General features: G+C 34.3%; 1 protein-coding gene across 1 annotated transcript; it reads right to left on the reverse strand.

The window, feature by feature from the left end:
- Positions 1 to 118: 118 nt before the first annotated feature.
- On the reverse strand, positions 119 to 27,191 carry LOC129227781 (protein-lysine N-methyltransferase EEF2KMT-like). The gene is made up of 8 exons (XM_054862392.1): positions 26,790 to 27,191; positions 24,549 to 24,677; positions 22,536 to 22,640; positions 21,872 to 21,949; positions 12,230 to 12,285; positions 8,405 to 8,649; positions 3,030 to 3,167; positions 119 to 298 (listed from the first exon to the last, which is right to left on the reverse strand). Exons 1-8 carry the CDS (start codon positions 26,895 to 26,897, stop codon positions 189 to 191), a joined length of 969 nt encoding a protein of 322 aa, XP_054718367.1. The 5' UTR covers positions 26,898 to 27,191; the 3' UTR covers positions 119 to 188.
- Between the last annotated feature and the right edge of the window lie 235 nt (positions 27,192 to 27,426).

The following is a 27,426-nucleotide window of genomic DNA, read 5'->3' on the forward strand; positions in this document are numbered from 1 at the left end:
TTTTACTTTTCCATTTAAATATATTTGTTCTTTAAAGAAACTTCCAGAAGCCTGGATGTTATTATTGTACACTTAAATATAGCAATTGTCTGACATCAATATAGCCTCCTTATATACGAAATTCCTTACATTCATATGTTTCTTATAAAAAGTAATAGTTCATTATTATTTTTTACAAAAATAAAAATTTATTTTTCTTTCATATATATTTTGTACAACTTAAAACAATTTGGTTCATTATAAATAAAAGAAGACTTCATGGGTGGGTTCATAATTTCAAATGTCAATTTTAAGGACCCTGAAAAATAATTAAAATTTTTATTTATAACCACTTGGGTGGGCCCAAAAATGGATATTTTCGATTAGCAACCAGATACTTACTTTTAATACTCGTTTCATGTATCTTGAAAGTTATTTTCATTCCTTTAGTTTTACTTCATGCATTGGCATATAGTTTCATAAAATTGAGAAAAAAAGAAAAAAAAACAGCTTTTTTTTTGTACACTGCAGTATTTCTTATTTTACTGTTCAGTTTGCAATTGATATGCATTATACTACTCTTTGCTGGTGATGAAATCATATTGTGTTGCATTAACCACTCAGAACTCTCTGCAAGGAATTGGCTGCACTCCCTGGTTTACCTTGTCCTTTCCATCCACCAAACCAAGAAAGACTTACAATTAATATTTAAATTTAAACAAGTTTCTACTTTTGGGTTAAGGTTTGAAGTTAGGCTTCTGACTCACTTTTGGAATTGATAATTGCAAGTATAAAAACGTTCTTATAAATTTATCTCTTGTCTTCCCAAAATACTTCTTCTGCAGATTAACTAAAAAAGGTCCACAATCCTTTCCACAACATTCCTTATTGAGAAAAATGCAATGCCTGAGTAAGAGACGAGATTTTTTAAAAAAGCAAACTTTTGCAGCAGTTGATTTTAGGGGGAGTGGAACCCCTCTCAAAGGGATAGAGTAGTTTCACTATTTCATTTATAATCTTTAGTTGACTGCTATATAACATGAATATTTTTTTTTAGTTACTTAAGAAGAACACAAATATCCGAGGTATATTTGAATAAAAGAGCTTTTGTTTGATAAGAGGGTCTTACAGGAGTCAGAAGCCAGAGCAAACTCCCTTGTTAGTTCAAGGGAATGTAAGTAAAACCTGTACAGTTGACCACCTTTGTAAGTTGACCGCATTTTTCAGTTGAAGAATTAGTCCTATATCATATAAATCAACTTCTATAAGCTGACCAACTGTTTAAGTTGACTATTAAAGTAATGCACTGCAAGTGGTCAATTTACACAGGTTTCACTTATCGCAATTCATACATTAATTCTTCTTTGATGGAATCAATAATTAACAGTTTTGAAAAAATGGGTTGACTTACATAGAAAAGTCATTTTTATCCAGGAAGCTACTATTTGCAAAATATTTGATTAAATATTCACATGTTTTTTTTTTTTTTTTTTTGGCACAATTATAATGTTAATAGAAATTGCATGTTGTATCAAAATGTGTGACTGTACAACTGTATGACTTTGAGAACAAATCAGCAACTGGTTTGAAATTTGCAAAGAAAGAGTTTCTGAACTCTTCATTAAAACTTGATACGTTATGATTTAATAAATATATCATATTTTATAGTAAAAATGTAAAAAAATTTCCGCTCATTTTATAGCATCTTGGTGAAATTATAAAGGGTTAATATTCAATTGGTTTAAACGTTAAAGATATTTTCTGTCCATATTCAAAGTATATTAAGTGCATAATATTTATGTAACTTAAAAATAGATTAATTGGCCTTATAGGATCCCAAAAAACCATTCAAAAACAAAGTCTGGAAAACTTCATTATGAATCTTTGTATGGGGGGGGGGGGGTCGCTTTTAATTTCCGGCACACCCTCCAAAAAATATTTTTGTATCCGCCCCTGAACTTCTGTAATTATTTAGTTTTATAATATAATAAAATATCCCCAAAAATGTCCTTTTTTAACTATTCAAAAGGAAGAAATTAAACCTGTTGACCAGCTCTTCGCAGTTTAATACCTCGAAACTTAGTACTGGTAGAAGAAAGTTTCTCATAGCTAGTTAAGTATTTTCTGGTGTTTTATTAAATACTTCCGATCTTTTTCAAGTCACTTTTAAACTTCGATTTCTCCCATCGGATTTTTACAAATTTCATAGTAGTGAATTTTTCCAAACCAGTCTTTTCTCACTAGTTCTGCGAAATGACCATAAGGCACCCTCTAGCTATTGAAAATATTGTGAAACTGGTAGTGAATCGGCATATTGGTACTTGGGAAAGAGATAAGACATGGATTTATACAAAAAATTTTATCTTGATAAAGGTATCCTATACAGGTGATCATCAATGTCAAAACACTTAGTCATAAGATCATTTTCAAACTTGTATTCAAAGGTAGAAACTTGTTTAAAGTCAAATAGTAATTGAAATGTAAATAAACTGTAAATATGTAAATAACTGTCTTTCATTTTTCGGTGGATGTGAAAGACAGGGTGCAGTTGCCTCTTCGTAGCAAGTTCTGGGTTGTTAATGTAATAAAATATTATTGCATTAGCAGTAAAGGGCTCCACAATGCACATTTTTTTGAAAATAATGTAAAGCTGAAGTAAAAAAGAAATACTGCTGTGGGGAAAGAAGGTGAAAAAGTCAAATTTTGGTTAATTTTGCAAAACTTTACCACTAACGCATGAATTAAAAACTGGAAAAGAATGCAAATAATTTTAAAAGTTCCTGAAAAGAGTGTTAAAAGTAAGCATTTTAATGGTATTAGGACAAAATTTTAAAATATTTATACTTTAATAAAATGTTTTGAAATATTATTGCTTTTTAGCGATTTTCCAAATTTTGAAGCTTGTGTGATCTAAAGACGTAAATATTTATTTTTAAAATTATTTTTGTTGCAATTAAAGTTACTTATTGAAAACATCCATTTTTCAGCCCACCCTAATAATCACATAAGAAATGTAAATTTAAGAGTACAGAAAAAAGAAAAAGAAGTACCTAATGCTGATTCAAATACTTGAATTGTGTCTGTACTTCTTACAGTATTTGCAATGTAAGCACATACAGTTTTTTCAGATAAAAATGTTTTTAAGGCATGGGTAAGACTTTCAACCATACTTGGATCATAAACCAAGTCTGAAACAAATATTTTTATTAGTATGTTGGTATCATTATACTAACTTTTCATCAAATACAATAAAATACAAACAACAATACAGGTGGTGGAAAAAAAATAGACGTGAACCTGGGACCATAAGGAGAAAAATGGGATGCCAATGTATTTGAAAAGTGGTACAGTGTGAATGTCATACATTACAAAAGTGCAAGATTATGTAATATAACATTTTTTCAAATCAATTTAATAAAAAATCTAAATGCTTAAAATTTTTGCCTGCAAAAACAATTGCTCGAAGCTTTCTGTCTTTCATTCATTATGCATATTTCTGCTTCACTATATTGTTTTTAATGAAACTTGTAAGACTTGCAATTTTAACCACATACTAGAATGTTATTCATATGAGGTATAGTTATTACTTCCAAAATCATTCTAGGAAATCCAAATAAAATAAGTATACAATCTCGGAAAATTTTAAATTAGTTATACAGTCAATTCCTGATAACTCGAAGTCCGATAACTCAAATATTGCTATGACTTGAAGTTTTTATAGAGTCACGATCCCTTTGTCTTTAATTCCATGCTAATTATGCTCAATATCTCAAAGTTAACTCAAAGTTTTTTCAAAGATGACTTGAAATTTATTTTGAAAGAATAAAATAAAAAAGAAAAATATTTTATTCAAGTGCCTGTGAGAGAAAAATTCACCTTCACTTGCAATTCCTGCACAATAGACCTCTAAAGCAAGGAGAACACCTGTGTTGAGCCAATGTGGGATGAAAGAGTTACACATGTGGAAATGAGTATGGCCTTTTTTTTTTGTACTGTAGACATGTTACTGGTCTACGAATCTACTTTTAAGCTGTCAAGCTGCTAAATCAACTTATTGTGCTTTTATTCAATGGCTGACCCAAGTTAAGATGCATTCCCCATTCATTCTTTAGTTTGATCATTTGCTGATAAGTTCCCAAGAGAGAGTTTTCTTTAGATGTCTAAGCGAAAGCTAAAAACCTTGGATTTAGAAAGTGAAGTAAATCTTATAACATTGAAAGGAATCCAACAATCAAAAAGAAAGATAATACATTAAAATATGGCACCAAATACTTTGTCAACAATATTAAGAGAGAAACTTTAAAAGCAGTACGAATCCATGAATCCGAATTTGGAACAAATGAAGATGTGCACCTTTCCTAAAATAGAATCAGCTCTATTCAAGTGGTTCCAGCAGCATCGACTTCATGACCATGCCATTCCTATAAGTAGATGTTTGCTGAATGAGAAAGCAACGAATTATGCTATATTACTGAACATAGAAAATTTCCACACCTTTGCTGGATGGCTGGAGAAGTTCAAGACCAGACACAACTTGTCTTCAGAACTCTTCACGGAGAAACTGTGCATATTGTGCTTAAAAGCTTTTAAGTTCTGTAATTTTGTCTGTTATATGTACATATTAATTAAAATATTCGATGGTTTTAAATATTTATATGTCGAAATCTGAAACTAGCGGTAGGTTGAACTTCCGATAAGTCGAAGTTTTTCATTGGTCCCTTTAGATTCGAGTTATCAAGAAATGACTGTATTTTGGGAATTTTAGACCAGGCATGCAGCTTGTTTTTCTAAAAAAAAGATTGAAATAAAGGTACACAAAAGCCCCATATGGAACATTTCTACCCTGAAGAAAACCTGCTTTAAACGGCATTCTGGTCATTTCCCTGTTAGATGGTGACCTTTCCTCCTGCTTTCGACCAGAGTTTTTGCTGGGTTTTTCTACAGATTGTGCTATGCAAAATGAGCTTGTTTACTTACTTGCAAAATGAACATGTTTTTTTCCTGCATAAATCATTTGTCCCCACCCCGTCATTGAAGTATAAGGTCCGGCAGCATTTTAAGAAAACATTAGCGAGAAATGGAAGTTTCTGTAAACTAATCAAATTGTCAATATTTTTGAATGATAAATTGACACAGACAGTTTAATTGCCCATTTCTAGCTAATTTGGCGACTTTTGTTGAAATATCCTCCAACATTAATACCTTGTGCTTCGACAATGAGGAAGTGAGGGGGAATGATTTATGTGTCAAAAAACATGTTCAACTATACTCTTATGATTGCTAAATATTTCAATTTTTTTCATTATAACGCTAACATATGGTTCAGGGGTTGGCAAGCTTTTTGACACTACGGTTGGTTTTTACCATCCTATCCAAAACTACATTTTTAGAGAACTATTTTGTCAGAAAATATGAAATACAGAGCAAAATGTGTCAAAGTTATGTTTTATGTTGAATATTTATTCAATGTGAACATTTAAGTATAAATATATATGTAATTTATTTATACAGCTGATTCTAATCTAGTTATTGTAGAAGTTGAATTCTTCATTAAAAATTTCAATTTGTATGCATGTGTTTTTTTCATAATAGTAACCAAATTTTTCGACATTTATGCATACATGCAAAAGAAAGTGTTCAAAATATAGTGCAATAATTGACTTAAATGCAATAAATGACAATTTTTTGTAGTTACATAATGTATTATAGTAAAATTTTGAATTAAAAAAAGAAACTGCATAAGTTCTAAAATATAATAAGTGAATACATTTTATCAATTTAGTGTTCTTTTATCTGGTTTAACTAAGAATTTTTGTTAAAATATCATTACATGAGGTTTTAACGAAATTATAAGCAAAAACCATTAAAAAAATTAAGCTCTTTTTTGCACCTAAATATTACACATTTAATAACATTCCTTTGAGTTATAAATGGAACTGAAATTAGTTGTCTTGGTAGTGTTGTGAATTTCCTTTCATAAATCTACCGTTACATAAGAGAGTTTTTATGTAATAGTTATTGGCAATTCTTTTAGGTATAACATTTTTAAAATGAGTATTTCGGAGAAAAATATTATCAAATACTCATTATATATAATGAAAACTTATTAATACAGTAAAACCCCTCCTAACGGACACCCTTCAAATGCAGAGCCTCCCCCCCCTCTCTGTAAGGCATTGAGCCTAATGTATTATAAACCTCTCTACTACAGACACCATCAATTATGGACACGGGCACTATTTTGGAAGCCATTTACATGGATCTTTTCTTTTTTGTGGACAACTGAATTTAGGAATAAAAAAATACATTTCGAGAATAAAATAATTAAACATTGGAAAGTTTGTTACATTTATAATGTTGATGAAACAGGCTTGTTTTATAGAGTTCGTCAGGATAAAACTCTGTCTTAATGGACAGAAAGCTGCTATGGTGAGTAAATTTCTAGAGATGTTTGATAATTTTTACGAGCACCATAGATAGCATGAAATTGAAACCTTTTGTCATCCGGGAAGCAACCAGACTCCAGTAATTTGAAGCAAGGGCGCCCATATAGGGGGGGGGGAAGGGGGGCTCGAGCCCCCCCCCCCCCCCCTTTGAAATTAGAACTTCCTTGCATTTGGTACTTTTTTCTTTGCAAAAATGTGAAAACATTTATTCTCCAGCGATTAATGAATAAGTTATTACAAATGAAATATTTTAATGACTTTAATCTGTCCTGAAATGGGTTTCCATGGAGAAAATACCCTCCTAACCCATGGGGAAAATATCTGAGCCCCCCCCCCCCCTACACTTTTGCATACGGGCGCCCTTGCTTCGAAGGTCTGGATTTAAAGCATTTACCAGTTGACTAGCATTCAAATTAAAGAACCTGGAGGGATGACAACCAGTGAACCAGTATTATGTCAGATTGGATTTTGGATAAAATGTTTGCTGGAGAAAGAGGTATGTTGTTTTCTTGATAGATCGATGTGACTCAATTTCAAACACATTCGTAAACAATATAGAGACCATCTTCTTGCTAGCCAACACAATGTTGAAATGTCAACTTATGGATGCCGAAATTTAATGCTAGAAAAATATGCTAGATTTAATGCATTTGATCAACAAGATGAAAAATGCTAAAACTAGTAGCGAATTGCTCAAAACTGTTAATGTTTTGGATGCGATCAGCTGTTTAATCAGCTGTGTAAATTATGTTTGGAGGGGTATTTGCTTTCATTGTGTTGAATTCAAAAAGGGATGCGTCAGAGGAAAATTTTGTGGCAATAATGAATTGGAAAGTTTGCTGTAACATACTTGATGTAACATAACCCGATAAAATAGCTTTGATTATTACCATATATGTATTTGTTAAAAAAAAAACTAGTAAATTAAAAAGTTATAGACATTAAAGTATATATTGTAAATATATTTAAGTAGAGAGTAAAAAATGAATAATGTAAAATAAACAAATAAAATTGTAAAGCTCCTTTCCTGTGGACACCCCTATTATGGACAAAAATGTTTGTCCTGTTAGTGTCCGCTTTCGAGGGGTTTTACTGTATTTATATTTATGCATTACGAATATTGTAGTAAATACAAATTGATTAGATTACACTCCTTTAGCTTCAGCATACTTTCGGACAGTTTAAGAAACTTTGTACATTGGAATGAGTAAAACGACAACAACGTGTATAAAGTACAAATAAAGTATTAAAATAGAGTTAAAAACTCAGCAAACAGCTGTTTCGGGGCTGTCAAATGCAAGCCCCTTCATCATTGCATAAAAGAAGAATGAAAAGCCCACACAATGTGGACCATACGACAATTGCATAATAATTTGTTGTATGGTCCACATTGTGTGGGCTTTTCGTTCTTCTTTAATGCACTGATGAAGGGGCTTGCATTTGACAGCCCCGAAACAGCTGTTTTCTGAGTTTTTAACTCTTTATTTGTACATTATACACGTTGTCGTTTTACTCATAGACACTCATGATTGAAGTGAAAAACGAAAGTATATAACGCACAAGTTATCAATAAAATACAACATATGGCTATTTCAAGGCCACAATGGAGCCTCTTCATCAGTTCAAAATGCTCTCCCCTCAACAAGACATAAGAAAACAGGACATCAACCATATCAACACCAGTGTATATATCAAACGGATCAACCAATAGAATTTGCGACAAGAGACGAGAACCAACCAATCAGAAGTCAGGAAATAAAAAGAGTGGGAGAAACATACAAGAAGAAAAATCACTTACAAAAATTGCTTCCAGATATCAGGAAATGGACGATTGAAATGGAAATTTAGCTTGAAATTCAAGTGGAAAATTTTTCGTGAATACAATACATCCATAATAAGGCTTTGAAAAAAAATCTAAATCAATCTTATTAAATTGCAAAATTTAGTATTTGGAAACATAAAAGGGAGAACATATTTACCTGCTCCTATTATAATATCTGGGCTTAGAGAAGTTGAATCTTCTTTAGATATAGTTGACCATACTAGCTGCATCTTCTGAATAATTGTATCACTGGCAATTTCGTCATAATTAATGGCAATATTGGAAGCCAATACATTTAATACTTCCCAACTTTTATCGCTAAATGTGTATGCACATGGATGACATAGCTTCAAAATACTTATTCCTAGAAGTCCAATACCAGATCCTAGTTCTAAAACTTTTCTAAAAGCAACAATATTTTTTTGGTGTTATATGTAAATAAAGAATAATTCATACATACAATAAATAATATAGAATACATTTCACAATAAAATTTTCTTCATTTGAATTTTTTTTAATAATGCGTTATATATATTTCCCCACATAAAGATTAAGGGGTGATGTAGAAAGTTAGTAAAGACCAAATCATTCATACAAAACTAAACACCTGTCAGTTGTCATAAAAGGGTTCCTAATTAATCCAAGACTTTTGCATGGAACATTAATTAAGGCGGTGAGAAGCAAAGGGATGTAAGTGAGCTTTTTAAAGTTTCAAGTAAAACAGGTTAAAAGTTGCAGTCCTAGGTAGGCTTTCATTGAAAAAAAATTCTAAATCATGCTGTGGATCAGCACCATCTCTAGTACCATCTCTTTCCACTAAATAGAGCAGAGGTTTTCCTACTAATTATACTGGTTATCTCCAAATTTTTAATATTTTACTTACATCCCTTTGCTTCTCACTGCCTCAGTTGGAAAATTGTGTCTTGTCCACCAATCTAAAGTCAGTGGAAAGGTGATCATTTACACTTCTTAATTAGTAACAAGAGTAAATATTAATTTTGCTGAATAAGGTCACTCTGTTGGGTACCTGGACTCTCATGTGTAAAGGTAATAGCTTATTACCTTGCTCGTTAAGGTTCTAATACACCTTTTGTTGGCCTTGAACTAGCAATAAAGAATTCAAAGAATCTCATTAGGAGTAGAACCCCTATAACTGGAGAGGCCAACGCATCTGCCATTTTGGAGCAAGCGTACAACAGGGAAAGCTACCTTTATTGGCAATCATTCACCAAACAGGGAACGAGAGAGCGAAGGTGAATATTGGCGAAATTTCGGAAACCATTGGCGTGGTTTCCAGGCTGCCAGTCACTTTGCAGGCTATTAATTAAACATTTCTTTTTTCTTTCTGCATCTGCTGGAAATCTGAAGAGCTGAAATCCTTTTTTGGAGCTGGTTGCACAATTAACAGCTGAACAACCATCTATTTGAGTCACTTTAACACATGCTAAAGAAATGTAAACGTCAGCAGCAATGCTATCGCTGCGAAGCACTGGATCAAGTTTGCTCCAAAATGGCGGAAACGTAGGCTCCTCCACTATAGGGGCCTCAATGGGGTTGTTTCCTTCAGTCAAAAATAATACTTTTTGTCACTGAAATTGACAGAATAAAGCAAAAAAAAAAAAAAAAAAAAAAAAAACATGGACTCAGAAAATACTTTCATTTTTCCAACAGTTATTTTTTAATTATTTTTTAAAAATGTCTGGCGTGGTCTTTATGACGTCACAAATGATGCACTATGGCGCATCTTTCTACCGCATTTCCACATTATGATAATCAAGAAGCGAATAAAAATTGTGCGCTACGCTTGCTATCAACTATATCATTGCCATTACATGTGAGTAAAGATGCGAATTATATATTTTGGACCGTGAATGGTAACACTGAATGGCATTTCATCATTTGTGATGTCATCGGCAGAAGCGTTAAATGATAAAAGAGCACCGATTTAAGTAATTTTTTTTTGAAATATTAAACTTAGAGAAATTATTTTAAAGAAATGGTCAGCTTCTATGTTTTTAAGCATGTTCTTTCAGAAAAAAAAAAAATACTTTAAAATTTTGGAAATGACCCCATTAGGATTGCTCTATCTTGGGCAAGTAACGGGCAGTAAATGCAAATTTTTCTTCCATTTGTGTCATTTATTCAGTTTTATCCTAATGTTAGCTTAATTGGGCTTGCTCATTTGGCTTCTGCTGGAAAAAGCGTGAAAGAAATGTCTAGTTCCAACATTTACATATTAGTATAGAATCCAAAAAATCATAACTGGTGTAACTTGGATGGGCAATGTCAGGCAAAAAACGTAATAGGTGGAATAATGATATGAACTTAATTTTTTTCTTTTTCGATTCAGCCTGGTACACAAGCGCTTATTCACACTTTCAGATGCAGGTTGTTTATAGGGGTTGCCCTCATATTAGGACAAAAGAGCTCTTTCAGTCCAAGAGCCCATGAATGCCAGATCTACATTGTGGTATAAAAACCAAAATTTACACAGGAAAATTTTGGACATTTATACTATGATTTAAGTCTGGCGCTTAAAAGGTCTTGCTTCATTAAATCTGGATAGAAAGGATGATATTAAACCTGGAAGGTTTCTGCAAGTCTTCTTACTGGTGTTGTTGTACCCAGAAGCGACCTGGTTGCACTGCTTGGCTCTGTTGAGCCCTCTTCTTATTTTTTATCAAACATTAATTTGATCATAATTAATTTGAATTAATATTAATTTTAAATGACGTTAATTTGCAGAAATGAACAAAGTTCATTTCATCTGAAGTCCTTAAAGTGGATTTCAAAGTTTCTAAAATTAATGAAAAGCTGATACCAAGGACTTGATACATGCAGCCAGAGCTGCCATTTTTTTAAATTCTGAATTAAAGCAGAGTTTTGCACAGGGGGGGGGGGGTTAGCAAATTTAATAACAAATGTAACAGAAGCAAGCAATGAATAATTTCCGATTAAATTAACGATAGGACAAGTAACAGTTCATTTCGAAAAAATATTTCACTTCTTATTTTTCTTTTAAATCATTTATTATGATAAGTTCAGTTTGTTTACTTTCAACATTATCAAGCACAAAAACAATATTTTGTAACTAATTATAAAGTGGACATTATCTGCAATACTTTAAAGTCTTCTTGGGATTACAAAAAGAGAACAGAAAATCCTTTGGTCTTTGTAATTGTCTTGTATTTTATCTGTAGAAATTTCTTAATCAGTTGCTTTTTGTTTAAAAAATCGTCACTATTGTGAGGAGACTCACCCTTACTACATAAAATTTGCGTAGTAAAAGGAACCTTTCTTCTCTGATACTTATACTGTAGGTAAAAAATCCTATTGCAACATACACTTTAAGTTAAACATTAAAAAGATTTGTACAATATTTCATGTATTTAGGTGTGTGTTAGGTGTATTTTATGTATTAAAAAAAAGATAGCTGAACTTGATAATTATTGAGCGGAAGAACTTGAAAATGCTTCATTGAAATATGTTGCTTGAACTCACAAAAATGTGTTAGGGAAAATCTATTTGCTATAAGTTCTAAGCCAGAAAAAAGTTACATGAAGTACAAATATAAGCAAAACCAATGATTGCAATGAAATGTTACATGATCAATGTAAAAAAAAACCCTATATATATATATGTGTGTGTGTGTATGTGTGTGTAAATATAAAAGTCATATACATTTTTCTGACTTTTTTGCAATCATTGCAATGAAATGTTGCATGATCAATGTAAAAAAAAATCTTATGTATATATAAGCCATATACATTTTTCCGATTTTTTTTTGGGAAGGCAGGGGGCGTGACCAACTTACCCCAGCCAACCCTATTATGTTTAATAATCACGAATTCAAATCATTTATTACTGGTATGTTTTCTAGAAAAAAAGTATCATTATTACACATTAGCATTATTTTCAATTAAAAATACTTATTTCATATTTCAACTCATTATTTAATCAACAAATTAATTTTTCTGTTTACTTATTTTCAAACTCAACAACGTTTTCCCTGCACCAATCGACCAAGTATTTGGAAGCCTAAAATGTAAAATGAGAAATTAAAAGAATGATAATGAGCAATGTTACGTAAATAAATGAAAAGAAAATGCATGTCATAAAGTATAGAAATTTGTAATAGCCTATACTTCAGTGGGCCCTGTGTACCTAAATTATAGTGCCTAGAAAGAGTAGTGTGCCGACCGGCGCTTTTTCCCCCACGATTCTTGAAGACAAATTGTATGAAAACCGCTAGATGGCAGTGCGGTCGAGATGTACGTTCAATTTCGCAGTGTTTACATTAGTAGACGCGGGATTTTGTTACAATTTAGTTCTGCGTTTCTCTTTTTTACCTTTATTTCGTGAATATTTCATGAAACAGCATTTAAGGCTTTTAATAGAGGCATCAAAGTTGAACATTGGAAGAAATAAAACTTCATCTTGTTTCGTACCAGGGTGCAAAAGTGGGTACAAAACAAAACATGCAAGGAAAAAGTTACGCTTTTTAAAGCTCCAGCAGATGAAGAAAAACTAAAGTGGAATGTTAATTCCCAGGTTAGATAAAGTTTTTGATAAATATTGCTTAATTTGTGCTCTGCATTTCGAAAAACATTTTATTGAAACGCATTTTAAGCATATTATAAATGGTGAGGAAGTTTTGATTCGTCGGGGAAAAACTTTTTTGAAAGATGAGGCAATTCCGACAATTTTCCCAAGTCTGCCAACATACTTTACTAAAAAATTACCAAAGAAAAGGTCCATCAGGAATTATGCAGTTAAGAAAAGTGTTCCTTGTTTGAAAAAAATAAAACTTGGTCTTTCGGCAGATGAAACTGAAATAACCACGTATAAATCTATTATAAATGAAATTGTTCATATTAATTTGCCTAACGAATATCGGGTTTGTATGAAATTTAAAAAATCTCCAAATATTGTAGTTTTTGTAAAAATGAAAATTATGTGGAAAATAATATTGACGATAAAAAGATCATTATTGAAGTAGACACAAAGACAAGGATGTTTTCAAAACAAAATTTTACACAATCGACTGAAAATTTGATACTTATATTTTAATTCAAATGTATTATCAATCGAGATGGCTTAAGGCGCAGTTTGTTGTTGTTTTTAATGCCACTTGGGAGACTCAAGCCCCATTCATGTAGCCAGCACGAGTTTAAAGCAGAATAGAGTGACTCCTGAGTCAATGAGGCCCCTAAATGAGAAAGAGCCCGACTTGGGCACGGTATATGATAGCACCACCTCTACAGTTTATAGGTCTGGAGATTAGGTTGGAAATCTCCAGCAACGCTACGGATGGTAACTGTTAGCGACCGACCATTCGACTTTCGGACAAACGGAATCAACGAGCACGTAAGTTATATTAAAAAATAAAAAATAATTTTAGCCTTTTAGAATCCTGTACGAAATTGATAATTATTTTTGTTATCGTGCCCCGTTATCGAGATAAAAGGTATTTCAGTCTAACAAAATTTTAAGAAAAGTGGCAAATTTAAACACTTGGCGAGGGATTGAAGGTACCAATTTCTCACAGACGATTGCCTCGTCTGCATGTGGCAGGACATCCATATCTACAGGGCGTGAGAAAGATGTCTGTCCCCATCGAAACTCGCTAAATTTGTAACAACGAGACTCTCTTTTCTTAAAATTCCCATAGGCGTTAAAATCTCATATATCGACAACGGGAAAATATTTTTTGCCTCCAAAAACATGTATCACAATGTTCTTTTGATCGCTACTTATTTAGATTTTTTAATTGTAGCACTGTCATGTTGTTTCCTGATTAAGGGTAGGGAGATTCAGAAGCTGCGCTTCCTTTTAAAAGAATATTTTAAAGCTATCATAAGCAATGTTAGACAAAGGAGAGAGACGAGGAGGTTCCCCATTTGTTTTTAGTTTTTAAGGATACATTTCTTTCGCTATTTTACATATGAGATAAAAGATAAAAATACATAAATACTTTTTTTTGACAATGATAACGTCAGATTCAAAAACACTTCTATTTCGATAATTATCGACAACAAAACCGTTTGCTGACAGGTTCTAAAGAACGTTATAAAAATAAGCAAACTAGCAGTTTGACGTTGATAAGTATTACCGAAAATTCAACAAATAATCAAGCCAGCTCTTTGCCAATTGCAGTTATTTGCAAATTAGTATGTTATATGTGATCGGAGCAAGTGACTCTATTATTTTTTTAATGTAAGGAAAGTCCTTGAAAATTAAAAAAAAAAACAGGTCGGAGTCTGTAGGTTTTCAAGCGACTCCGACTCTTCGATTCAGACTGAGAAGCCCTGATAATTTTAATTAGCTTAAGAATTTCGAAGCAGTTTTATTTTGAAAGTAGCGGTACCCGCAGGACTTTGCCCAGAGGAGAAAATTAAAATGTCATTTGATTAGCTTGTATATTTACAAATAATGGATGATGAATTTCTCGCCAATTGGCTATGTTCATTCGCTCTTCCCACGTTACGGTTCCACGTCATTATAATTTCGTAATTTACTAATTTTGCTCCGGAAACTGTTCTTAAAATTAAAATAAAAAAAGAACAAAATCGAATTTAAAATCGCTTCGAGGTGCACACCCCCATGCTACAAACTAACTTTGTATCAAATTTCATGAAAATCAGCCGAACGGTCTAGGCGCTGTCCGCGTCACAGAGATCCAGACAGAAATCCGGACAGAGAGACTTTCAGCTTTATTATTAGTAGAGAAATAAGAGACGCGCAGTTATTGAATACTTAGGGGCTATTCATTAATTACGTAAGAATGATTTTAGCAATTTTTGATCCCCCTCCCCCATGTAAGGGTACGTAAGATTTTTCACCCCCCCCCCCCCCCCATTCTTACGTAAAATTCCATTTCGTTTTTCAAAATGATAAAATAACAAATCTTGGAATCGTTATTAAATTCACATTATTAAATTTAACTTTTTGTGTAAAGAAATAGTTACTGAAAAGTTAGAATCTAAACTGAATGTTTTTTCGACATTTTTTTTTTTTTTTGATGTAATATTAATTAAAAATAAAACATGCCATACATAATGCGACTCTTTTATTATATTTTACACTATTCATTCTTTGTAAAACAAATAAAAAAACGTCTTATCCTAACACGTTTCTTACCTTCCATACGCAAATGGAACATAATCTCTGCCAAATCACTTGTTGACCGCGCAATTTCTAATGTGAAATATCGACTTGGAAAATATTACGTAAGAATGAGTTTGACCCCCCCCCCAAAGGTAAGTAGAGGCTTTTCCAATCCCCCTCCCCCACGGGACCCTTACATATTTAATGAATGGCCCCTTATAGTCTACTATTTTCATTGAAGATAAATTAGCATAAGGTAATTTTATATTCTTCAAAAAATAAATTAACACCCATGTAACAAATAGCACTTATTACAGAATTTGTCTTTTGCGCAGAAATAAGTTCAATCCGAAAAACGGGGCTTTTAAACTGCGAAATGAGCATGCAATCGCCGATTTAAAACGAGTCTGATTGAGGAGCATAACGTACTACTCGAGCGCAGCGCCATCTGGTTTTTCCTCAGATCTGACCTCACTTTTTCCCCGTCGATCGGCACACTACTCTTTTTAGGCACTATACCTAAATAAGACTTGTACAAAGATGAGACGAACATTTCATTTAACTCTTAGTTTATGCTTATGCCTTATAAGGAATACTAAGCAGAACTCGATATTGTGCCCTACATTTTATAAATATCTTCAAATGTATATTTGAGGCAGTGAGAAGCAAAGGGATGCAAGTGGCAAAATTAAAAATTTGGAGATAACTAATAGAAATGATAGGTGAACCTCTCCTCCGTCTTGGGGCACGAGATAGTACTAGTAGCCCTGGTAGGTGCTGTTACACAGCATGAGTTAGAAAAACTCTTCAATGAAAGCCTTCCTAGGACCTTATTGTTAAACGTGTTTTACTTAAAACACAAACATCCCTTTGCTTCTCACTGCCTTATTAGAACTTAAAAATCTACTGTATACCTTTGAGTGAAACACAACCCCCCCCCTCCCCAAAGGAAGAGAGGTTGATTTAGAACTAAAATAAGTAAAATCATTAACATTTGCAAAAGGGAGGCAGGTCGAAAAGGCATGTACATACAATAGTAGAGAGAGAAGTAGGGTAGCCTAACCACTGAATGAATAACTTATACACATATTTTCTGTCATATATCGATATGTAACCGGTTAGCGGTAACCGTAACTGTTATCTTTGTGCGTGAAGTTTCAGTTCTAGTTCTATTCGTGATGTATATAGTTGTGTATGTGTGTTCGTGATGTGAGTAATGTGTAATAAAAGTATTGTGCCGTAATAAATTATGCCTCGCCTCTGCTATGTGCAAATACACACATGCCCACTCCATCTCAAAAGATAAATACATCACAGCTGGCGACGAAATGATTTGCAAACCCGTGAAGTGATGAAATTCTTCAGCGGAACTCTTGTGAAGTGTTTCGACAGAATCTAATGGATTAGAATAAAGCTCGATGCAGCCAAGGTCAAGGTAAAAGTTTTTTAATCAATCTTCTAGTAATATTTTATCATGGAGGCTCTGGTTCAAGCTTTAATTGAGCAAAACAAACTTTTAATGGACAGATTGGCGGTTATGCCAGAAACGAAACCAAATGAAGGTTCAAAAGTTTCTGTTCATTTTGAAAAGTTTGAAGAAGGTCAGGAAAGCTTCGATTCATTTCTTGAACGCTTTGAAGCATATTTAAAGGTTCAAAATGTTCCTGAAGATAGACGTGGGTTAGCTTTTATTTCAAATTTATCTCCGAAAATGTATAATTTGCTCAAGAACCTTCTAGCTCCTGATAATCCTTTGGATAAAGATTTTGATTGCTTGAAAACTACTTTAAAAGAGCATTTAAATCCGAAACCACTAATTATACCCAGTAGACATGTGTTCTTAAATCGCAAGCAGCGGGAAGGGGAAACGGTTAGTGACTATCTAGCTGAGTTAAGATCCCTTTCAGTTCCGTGTTGTTATGGGGAAGCCATGCTCAATGTAATGTTAAGAGATGTGTTTGTTAGTGGGTTGCGGGATAAAGCTATTCTTAACAGAATTTTTGAGGAAGATGATACGAATTTAGAAGGAACGCTGAAAATTGCTTTGGCTATGGAAAAAGCTCTCAAAGGTGCATCTGAGCTTTTAGATAAAACAGTAAATGTCCATCAGATGGGAGAAAGGAAAATTGAGAGGCCAGGTGGGAAAAATAAATATAAACAAAAAAGTAAACAGAAAGATGCATTCAAGGCTAAGAATAAATCGTTTTCGCGTTGCTCCGGAACGAATCATGATCGTAACAATTGCAAATTTATAACTAGTCAGTGTCATTTCTGTCAGAAGGTTGGGCACATAGAGAGAGCTTGTTATGCAAAACAAAAGTCTAGAGAATGTAAACAAAGACAAGTTAGTGTCGAACTTGATTCCGAAAATGGAAACCAAAACTCAGTTCCATTACATAGCATTATTTCGGAGGAGGGGAAAAGACCTCCAATAATGCTGACGATTACAGTTGAGGGCAGCCCTATAGTCATGGAGTTAGATACTGGCGGAGCGGTTTCTGTGATGAACATAAAGAAGTTCAGGGAAATTTCTAAGAAACCTTTGCAAAAGACTAACTTGGTTTTCACTACGTATAATGGGGGGAAAGTTGTACCAATGGGGGTAGTAAATGTAAACGTTGAATATAACAATCAAAAATTGAAATTAAATTTATACATTGTTAGGGAAGACTTAGACACCATTTTGGGTAGGGAATGGATTTTCAAAATCAAAATAAATTGGAATTCAATTAAATCAATTCGTGCACATGGGAAATATGATCTGAGTAAACTACTTAATGAGTTTAAAGAATTGTTTGATGATAAATTAGGGGAAATAAACAATTATGAGGTAAAATTGGAACTTAAATCAGACGTTACACCGAAATTTTGCCGATCAAGGCCTGTTCCGTTCGCCTTAAAAGATCGTGTTGAACAAGAAATCGACAGATTAGAAAGGGAGGGAATTATAGAAAAGGTGGAAACATCTGAATGGGCAACGCCAGTAGTACCAGTCGTAAAATCAGATGGATCAATACGTCTGTGTGCAGACTACTCGGTAACCCTTAATCCTAGTATAATGGTACAACAACACCCTTTACCAAGGTTGGAGGAGATATTTTCTTGTCTAAATGGGGGAAAAGAATTCTCGAAATTAGATTTTAAACACGCTTATTTACAACTAAAGGTTCACGAAAATAGTCAAAAACTCTTAACAATTAACACAACTAAAGGGTTGTACAAATGCAAAAGGCTTATGTATGGGCTAAACGCGGCTCCAGCTATTTGGCAGCGCTATGTTGACGGTCTGTTCCAGGGAATGGCAGGGGTTAAAGTGTTTATGGACGATGTTCGTATAACTGGACCTACTCAAGATGCACATTTTGAGGCACTGCAAACTTTTTTTCAAAAATGCAAAGAGCATGGATTAAAACTAAATTTGAGGAAAAGTAAATTTTTTGAGGAACAGATTAATTTTTTGGGTCACAAGATTGACTCCAAGGGTTTGCATGAAACAGATGAAAAAGTCTGTGCAATAGCGAGTGCCCCTAAACCAAAAAATGTGCAAGAAGTTCAAAGTTTTCTGGGGTTAGTACAATTTTATGGAAAGTTTTGTCCAAATTTGGCCACAATTGCTAATCCGTTGAATAATTTAATGAAAAAAGAAACAAAGTTCATCTGGTCGAAGGACTGTGAACAGTCATTCCATAACATTAAAAAGGTGATTTGTTCCCCACAAATTCTGGTGCACTATGACCCTGCACTTCCAGTAACATTGGCAACCGACGCGAGTCCAGTAGGGTTAGACGCGGTGCTATCCCACAAAATGTCCGACGGAACAGAAAGACCTATAGCTTTTGCATCAAGAACTCTTAACAACGCAGAGAAAAAATATTCACAAATTGATAAGGAAGCCCTCGCAATTGTGTGGGCAGTTAAGAGATTCTACCTATACCTAAAGGGACGAAGATTCATTCTTATAACTGATCACAAGCCATTAGTTGCAATTTTTGGATCGAAGAAAGGTCTACCAATTTTGGCAGCAACACGACTTCTTCACTATGCTTTGACTCTTCAATCCTTCCAATTCGACATCATCTACCGTAACACCAAGGACCATGGGAATGCTGATTTTCTCTCAAGGTTACCGACTCAGTCAGAAGAACTGGAAGTCCGAGATGATGTTACGCTCTTCCAACTGCAACAGATTGAGACACTTCCAGTCACTGCCAGGGAATTAGCCAAAGGAACAGAGGAAGATGAAGAAAGCAGACCACTGTTGCAGGCACTTCGAAGTGGAGAGGGTCTAAAGGGGAAGGAAGCGGAATACAGTCTCCAAGATGGTTGCATCATGTACGGATCTAGAGTCATGGTTCCAAAACAATTCCAGAGCCGGGTGCTACAGGAGTTACACGAAGGGCATTTAGGGATGGTAAAGATGAAAGCGATAGCAAGATTGTTCGTGTTTTGGAAGAACATAGACAAGGATATAGAAGAAGCAGTAAAGAATTGTGTCCACTGCGCGCAAATTAAAACAGATCCCCAAAAAGCCAAAGTCCACCATTGGGAGTACCCAAGCAAACCTTGGGAGAGGCTACATGTTGATTTTGCTGGGCCATTGTTCGGATATATGTATCTGATCATTGTGGATGCACATTCTAAATGGCTGGAAGCGTATCCAATGAAGAATACTACAGCATTGAAGACGATCGAATGTCTTAGGGACTGCTTCGCGAGGTTTGGACTTCCATTGATGATAGTTAGTGACAACGGGCCTCAGTTCAAGTCCGATGAATTTAAGATCTTCCTGAGCCGGAACGGGATTAAGCATAGACCTTCAGCTCCATTCAAGCCTTCCAGCAATGGTCAAGCTGAAAGGTATGTGTTTACCGTCAAGCAATCTCTTCGCGCCATGAAGGAGTACCCCGGCACCATCCAGCAAAAGCTCATCGCCTTCCTGATGCAGTATAGGAAGGCTGCGAACATGACCACCCTCCACAGCCCGGCAATGCTGCTGATGAAGCGTGAGATCCGGACACGCATCGACCTGGTGAAACCGGATCTGCACTCCAGGGTCCAAGACAGGATTAGGAAGGATAACTTTCAGTTCTCGGATCGTGTCTTTCGCATAGGGGACAACGTGGCAGTGCGCAACTACTGTCACGGTGATAAAAGGTGGAAGTTCGGGAAAGTTGTCAGTAAAGACGGACAACTCCACTATACCATCAACGTCAATGGGCAACTGTGGCGGCGCCACGTTGACCAAATGAGGGACGGTGGGAATCTGGAGAACCAGGAATGGGAACGAATCGGCAAGGCTCCAAATCTTGCTTCCAGGACCCACTGTTCTACTGCGACAACAGCAGCGGATGCTACAACAAATGGGAGTTCAGCAGAGCCACCAGCTGAACCAGTCGTCTTGCCGGCCAACACCAACCAGGCTGAACCAGCGACGGATGGCAACACCACCGCAGCCAGTCCTGTGTCGTCAACAGCAGATCCGCCTCCTCTGCGCAGATCCACAAGATCTAGAAAAGCTCCACAGAGACTGGATTTGTAAAGGGGAAGGGATGTCATATATCGATATGTAACCGGTTAGCGGTAACCGTAACTGTTATCTTTGTGCGTGAAGTTTCAGTTCTAGTTCTATTCGTGATGTATATAGTTGTGTATGTGTGTTCGTGATGTGAGTAATGTGTAATAAAAGTATTGTGCCGTAATAAATTATGCCTCGCCTCTGCTATGTGCAAATACACACATGCCCACTCCATCTCAAAAGATAAATACATCACATTTTCCTTGGATGAATTGGCAACAGTAACTTTCTTTGACACAGTTGCAAAACAAAATGATAAGCAAATTTTATATTTTTCCTCTGGTTAGACCTGTTAATTTTTTTTGTTGCTTCACTTTACCAATTTCCAATCACTCTCTTCCAGAAGGTATTTCTGGCTGCACTAGTGATGATGATTTACTTTTAGATTAGAATTTGCAGTTTTTTTTAACACCTTTATCGTATTACGTAGTATATAAAATTCGCAGGCTACCTTTTGCAATTAGCAATTTAAAAGGGAGGAATACTTTCGATTTTCAGGTATTATGATTGAATCAAAATGTTTTCAATCATTGCACTATTACTCCAAGTCAAGACACTAATCATGGTCTCAAAGCAGGGCCAGATTTGGAAGTGTTGAGGCCCCGGGGGAACGAAGGAGTGGATGCCCCTAATCAGGGTTCGAAAAGATCATCATATTTTCAAAAATATCCGATACTTTGATATATATCCGAATATTTTGATATATATATATATATGTATATATCCGATATTTTCGAGCCGTGAAAGTTAGGCTATTTCGTAAAAATTTTATTGTGGGGGCCCCTTTGTTGTAGAGGCCCAGGGGCAGTAGCCCTGCCTGCCCTCCCCTAAATCCAGCCCTGTCTCAAAGCAACAGTAGGATATCTCACTCTTGATCTGAGGCAATGCTAATGTCTCAGAATGCAGCAATATTCAGAATGAGGTTAAAATTACAATACTTACTTCCCATGTTAAAAGGCCAGTAGTACTTTTTGCAACAAAACAAGAGTTTTCTTGAAGACTAACTCTGCAGTCTTCATCCTAAATGTTGAACATTAATGACAAATAAATAAATATAATAAATTTTATAGCCAGCTATTTGAGCTATTCTACTTGTTGTAATTTTTCACTTAAAAAAAATCTCATTTAGAATACAGGGTGGGAAATTATTTTCTTAATTTTAAAACACAATATTTTATGACATTGCAACATATAAGAAGAATAGTGTTTAAAGAGACATACCTATGTATGCACTTTCAATTTAAACAAAATGCTAAAGAGGGTAAACAAATATATATATTTTACAAGAAAGACGTTTGTTAACTAAGGAACATTATTTGAAGATTTTAAGGTTGTTTTACAAGGAAATTTCTAAAATATTCTTACTTTCAAGAGAAAAAAACTTTATTACGTAAAGAAATTCACAAAATAGAGGTTCATCTTACACTACATCAAAGGTATTATCAAAGGTGAATGTTGTCAAAGGTAATTAAAAACATGATATGTTCATACGATTATCAGTTAAATCAATTTTGCGATATTTATCTGAAGCAATGTAGACTGGAAAATGTTATGATTTTTTTAAAAAATTTCACACATTGAGGAAAACGAATAATTTTATACTTACAATCACATATGAACAATAACCAATTTCATCTCCAGAGGGTAACATAAATATTGCACTATACTCTTCCACAAGACTATCACAAATTTCTAAGTCATGAGATTCAACCTAAAATATGAAATAATTTGAACTAAACTTAATTCTAATAGTAATTTAGGGATTTATAGATATTTTAAGAATCAATAAATGGTGTAAACATATTAACATATAGTTTGATTTTAATTTTTTTTAAATTTTTACTTCAAAACAAAACCTTGCACCAATCACTCACTACATCTCCATATTTTTAATCCATCTAATGTTGCTTTATTTCTACACCGGCCTTCAATGACCCCAACATTTGGGATCCGAATGAGTCGGGTACTCTCAGACCTGCAGCTATCAGATTTCTAAACTATCAACACAATAAAACTAATTGAACCATGCGAAGTCATACCTTCTATAATCAATGACTTCTCAAAATTCCCCAAACAAACTACTGCCGATACAGTCTATCAACAAATATTTTATGACATAAAAAGCAAATATTCTGAATACAATTCCCTTTTCACCAACGGATCAAAATCAAACGATCACGTCGGCTTTTCCACAATAATTAATGATCAAGTTACGGCAGAAAAATTAAACACATCCTGCTCGGTATTTACTGCAGAAATAAAAGCTATATTTTCATCTCTACAATCAATAGCCCAATCCGTTTACAAAAAGTTGGTGATATTCACTGACTCAAAGAGTTCAGTGGAAGCCATCACTCACTGCAATAATAATAGCCATCCCATAGTCATCCAGTCATATCTTTTACACAGAAACCTTATGCAAAATAATTTCCAAGTTACCTTCTGTTGGATCCCTGGTCATGTGGGCATTGCAGGCAATGAAGCAGCCTATTCAGCTGCCAGAGCTGCAAGTATCCTGTTCGATAATAGTGTCCCTTTCGATGATATCAAAAACGTCATCGTTGTAAGCCTCAACACGTATTGGCAGGGGACGTGGAATGCAGAAATCCAAAATAAATTGCATTTGATCCAGCCCTCCACTGGAGGTTTCGGATCATTAAATATCACCAGGAGAGAACAAGTCTTATTAGCTCGACTTCGCATTGCACATACCAGATTCACCCATAAACATCTCTTATGTCATGAACCAGTTCCAACATGCATTACATGTGATGTAAATCAGACAGTGTTGCACATTTTATGCAACTGCCCAAATTTTAATCTAATTCATTATAAATATTTTAATAATTTTAATCCATCTTTGAAGGAGTTGCTGGGGGAGCCACCCCATCGCAATTTGTACTCCTTCCTCCAGGAGATTGGATTCTCCTTTTTAATTTAGTGTTTGTCTCGTCATTATGTGATTTCGTCCTTTCCTTATTTTTCAAGATATTGTTTCGTCCATTTTGTCTTTATCTTCAAATTGTTTAAATGTTTTTAATGTTTATATGTTTTTATCAGTTGCACTTTTTAAATTAAACTTGAAGTTTTATGCTTTCTTCTTCAGAATATGCTTTCTTTTGCTTTACTCTTGAATGAAAAATAAATAGCATACAATAAAATATTGTTTGGCGTAGTATAGCCCTCAAGGGCTCTTGCGCCATAAAAATTAAACCATCAAATCATAGTTTGCATAAGTACATTAAAAAATTGTATCCACATCTTTAGATAAGTAAAGTTTCTACTACAAATGTTTCAAATGAAATGTTTGTGATATATCTACATTTACACTTAAAATTTGGTATCTTGCATAGGTGCTAACTGGTGCTGATGCAAGTGTAGGCATCACTACACGTTACCTTCACTATCAATCATATTTTGATAAAATAAGAGAAAAAAGGGTTATATTTCACAATTCACAACAACTCTGTTGCAGTTAAACAGTTCAACAATTTAAGATACATACTTTCAATTCTTGCCAAATTGTACATGTAAAAAAAAAAGACTAAAAACTAAAGTTACATAAATAAAACCAGATTTCAATGAAATGCATTATTTTAGGCATTTAAAAAGTACTTACAAAATCAATCAGTGTTCGTAAAAAGAACCTTTGATATGCTCTTGAGGGTGGGTACTTCTTGCAAATAGGATTTTGAACTGTGGAATGAAGAATCTTTTCTTGCAAATCTCCATGTAGAGGTGAAAGTATCTGAACAGAAATAACATGCAAATGTTTTAAAATGTAAATGGGAATATCTTATTTTGCACACATAATAAGTCCAAAGAATTCACTATTTACGGGTTGACCTTTTGAAAGTCCAAAAATTGTGCATAATATCTCTTGTTTCTGTTCTTTCTGATTTTTTTTCCTTCAAAATTTGATTCCTAAAGTAGTTACTGAGTTCGTGATGTTATTCCAGTTCATTTATAGCTATGTTTGCACGAGGGGGGGGGGGGGGAGAAAGGACACCTGTTGGCCCGAGCCTGAAGGGGGCCCAAGATTGGTGAAATAAATGTAGCAACATAGGGGTAAACAATATGGAGGGGGGCCCATAAAAGTCATTTGTGACTTGCCCCAAAATTTCTGTAGACACCCATGATATGCAGTCTTGCATAATATAGATGAACACGCGAACGGTGTTTGCAGAAAATTTTTGACTCTGCAGAAATTTTTTTTACAAACTGCTGATGTTGATTTAAAAAAAATAATTTTTTTAAAGGGAATTTTTAAGAAAATCCCAGTTTATTTCAGTAAAAGCCTTGCTCCAAAATCCTTTTAAAGCACATGTGTAAAAAAAAATGGTTTTGGCAGTTTTCTTCAGTTGGCGAGAAATAAGCAAACTATAGGTTATTGTAAAAAAAAAAATAAAATAAAATAAATGATTTAAAGCACTTTTTTTTCCCTCTCTTTTATATCTGAACATAAATTTAATTTTTTATTCAAGGGTGAGTTAGGCAAAATAAATATTTGCAGAAAATTTTCCAGTAAATATTTGTGTTCGCAGAAAGCTTTTCATTTTATCTAAGTCTGCCCATGTGTTTGCATAGAGCAAAGGTCCCCAATGCTAAAGCCTGCGGGCAGAATAGCAACGGCAAGAGTTTCACCGGTGCCCAAAAAGTGCAATCTATATAAAAATGTTTAATTTTTAACGAAACTTTATGCAAAACGGTGTTCCTTTTTTAGTGATTAACCATAAAAAGGTAGAGATTGTATACAACACAAATAAAAGAACACATTTCAGAGCTTGTTCCTATACGAACAGAAGAACTGGAGGTATATACCGTATTTCCCTGCACTAGCTGGTATGTCGCAAAATTCAGGGGTCACCAGATTTTCAATAACACTTGCCTGGTCCTGTCCGGCATGCCGAAAAAATCGAGGTTAGAAAAAAAATAATACTATAAAAAATATATGTCCAGCTTAAAAAATAATATAAGATCTATACATTATTTGATTAGTATTAATAAACAGTTTAATTTTGTAAAAGTATTTACTTACAATGTCATTTGTTATTTTAACAAGAAAAATACTGTTTAGTAAGAAATAATTTTATAATAATTAAATTAAAACTAAGCAAACATTTAAGCAGTAATTTACCGCCCCTAAGCCAGTAATAAAGAATTTTAAACTTACCTCTCTAAAAGGAACATAAAATACTTTATTTAAAAAAATTATGAACAAATTGTAGTAACAATGACTGCTTCCTCCCGTGAAAATTTTGCCGCCCCAGGCAACAGCCTATTCTGCGTTTTGAGAAATTGGGCCCTGGCCATGTTGATTTCTATGTCCTGAAAAAGTTAATAGGGCCTGCCATGCAAACAGTATTCTAAAATGTGATCATCCCCCTAAGAACAAAGATTCCCCCTCGCAAAAGAAAAGAGAAAAATGCCCCTCAAAACAACCCTCCTAAGAATTTCAATGGTGCAGTCTGTGCCATGAACCCTCCCCCCCACCCCAGCCCTAGGTGGACACCCATCTGACATTGCACCGGTTGGTTGATTAGATGATGTTCCAGTCAGTGTTTACAGGATATTTTTATGAACCCGTAGCTCTATTAGAATGCACCCGGTTAGTAGAGCAGTTGCTCTATGCTAGGGGTGCCCACCAAGGGGGGCTCTTGCTTTTTGGGTGGGTTATCTCGATATTTAGGGGGAGGGGTGCACCCTTGCTCTTAGTGGGGGAGCATCCCTGTCTATGCGAATATAGCCAATGAATTGCATTGAGAAATAATTGGAAAAGCTATGATGGGAATTGAGTTAGAAAGAGCGATAAAAATGCCAATTTAAAAACCATTCAGAAATTAATATAAAATATTCATACTTCATTCCCCAAAACTGTCTGCAGAATTTTTTTATTTTTCACAGTGGAAAGATAAAAGTTTTCTAAAAATTGCACTGATTGTTCTACAGTTGAAAAATTTGATTTCATTCTCGAAATTTAAAATATATCCAACAAAAAATACGCAAACGTAAAGTTGTAATTAAAAGTAAATATCTGTTTTATACGATGCTGCAGATCTTGTGTACATCTTTACGCAATTTCAGGATAAGTAAGAAACTTTCAAATACTTGAACACAATTAAATGCTTGAATTGAACTTCGCATTTCATGCTTGACCTATAATCCTACCGATCATTTCCAATCTACGTCAAAGACCTTTTTTTCCCCTTTGAAAGTAGTTCAGCTTACAGTTTATTTACTTTTCTGTTCATGCAACCATGCGGGCCGCCATGTGTCATGTCAAAATTTTAGAGATGCCAGAGTCCAATCCAAAATTCTTAAAGTAAATGACTATCTACTAAAGTAACGACTCCTGCATCTAACACTGGCTCAGCTGAAGAAGAACAACAAAGGCTGCAGCTCAAAATGAAAAACAAATGCACGTGCTAATGTTGGCTGCTGTAGATTTACCAAGATTTACTTCGAAATTTGATATTTTTATAAAAAGAGGAAAGCCT

Source organism: Uloborus diversus, chromosome 1 (assembly GCF_026930045.1).
Source record: "Uloborus diversus isolate 005 chromosome 1, Udiv.v.3.1, whole genome shotgun sequence".
Taxonomy (NCBI): Eukaryota; Metazoa; Arthropoda; class Arachnida; order Araneae; family Uloboridae; genus Uloborus; species Uloborus diversus.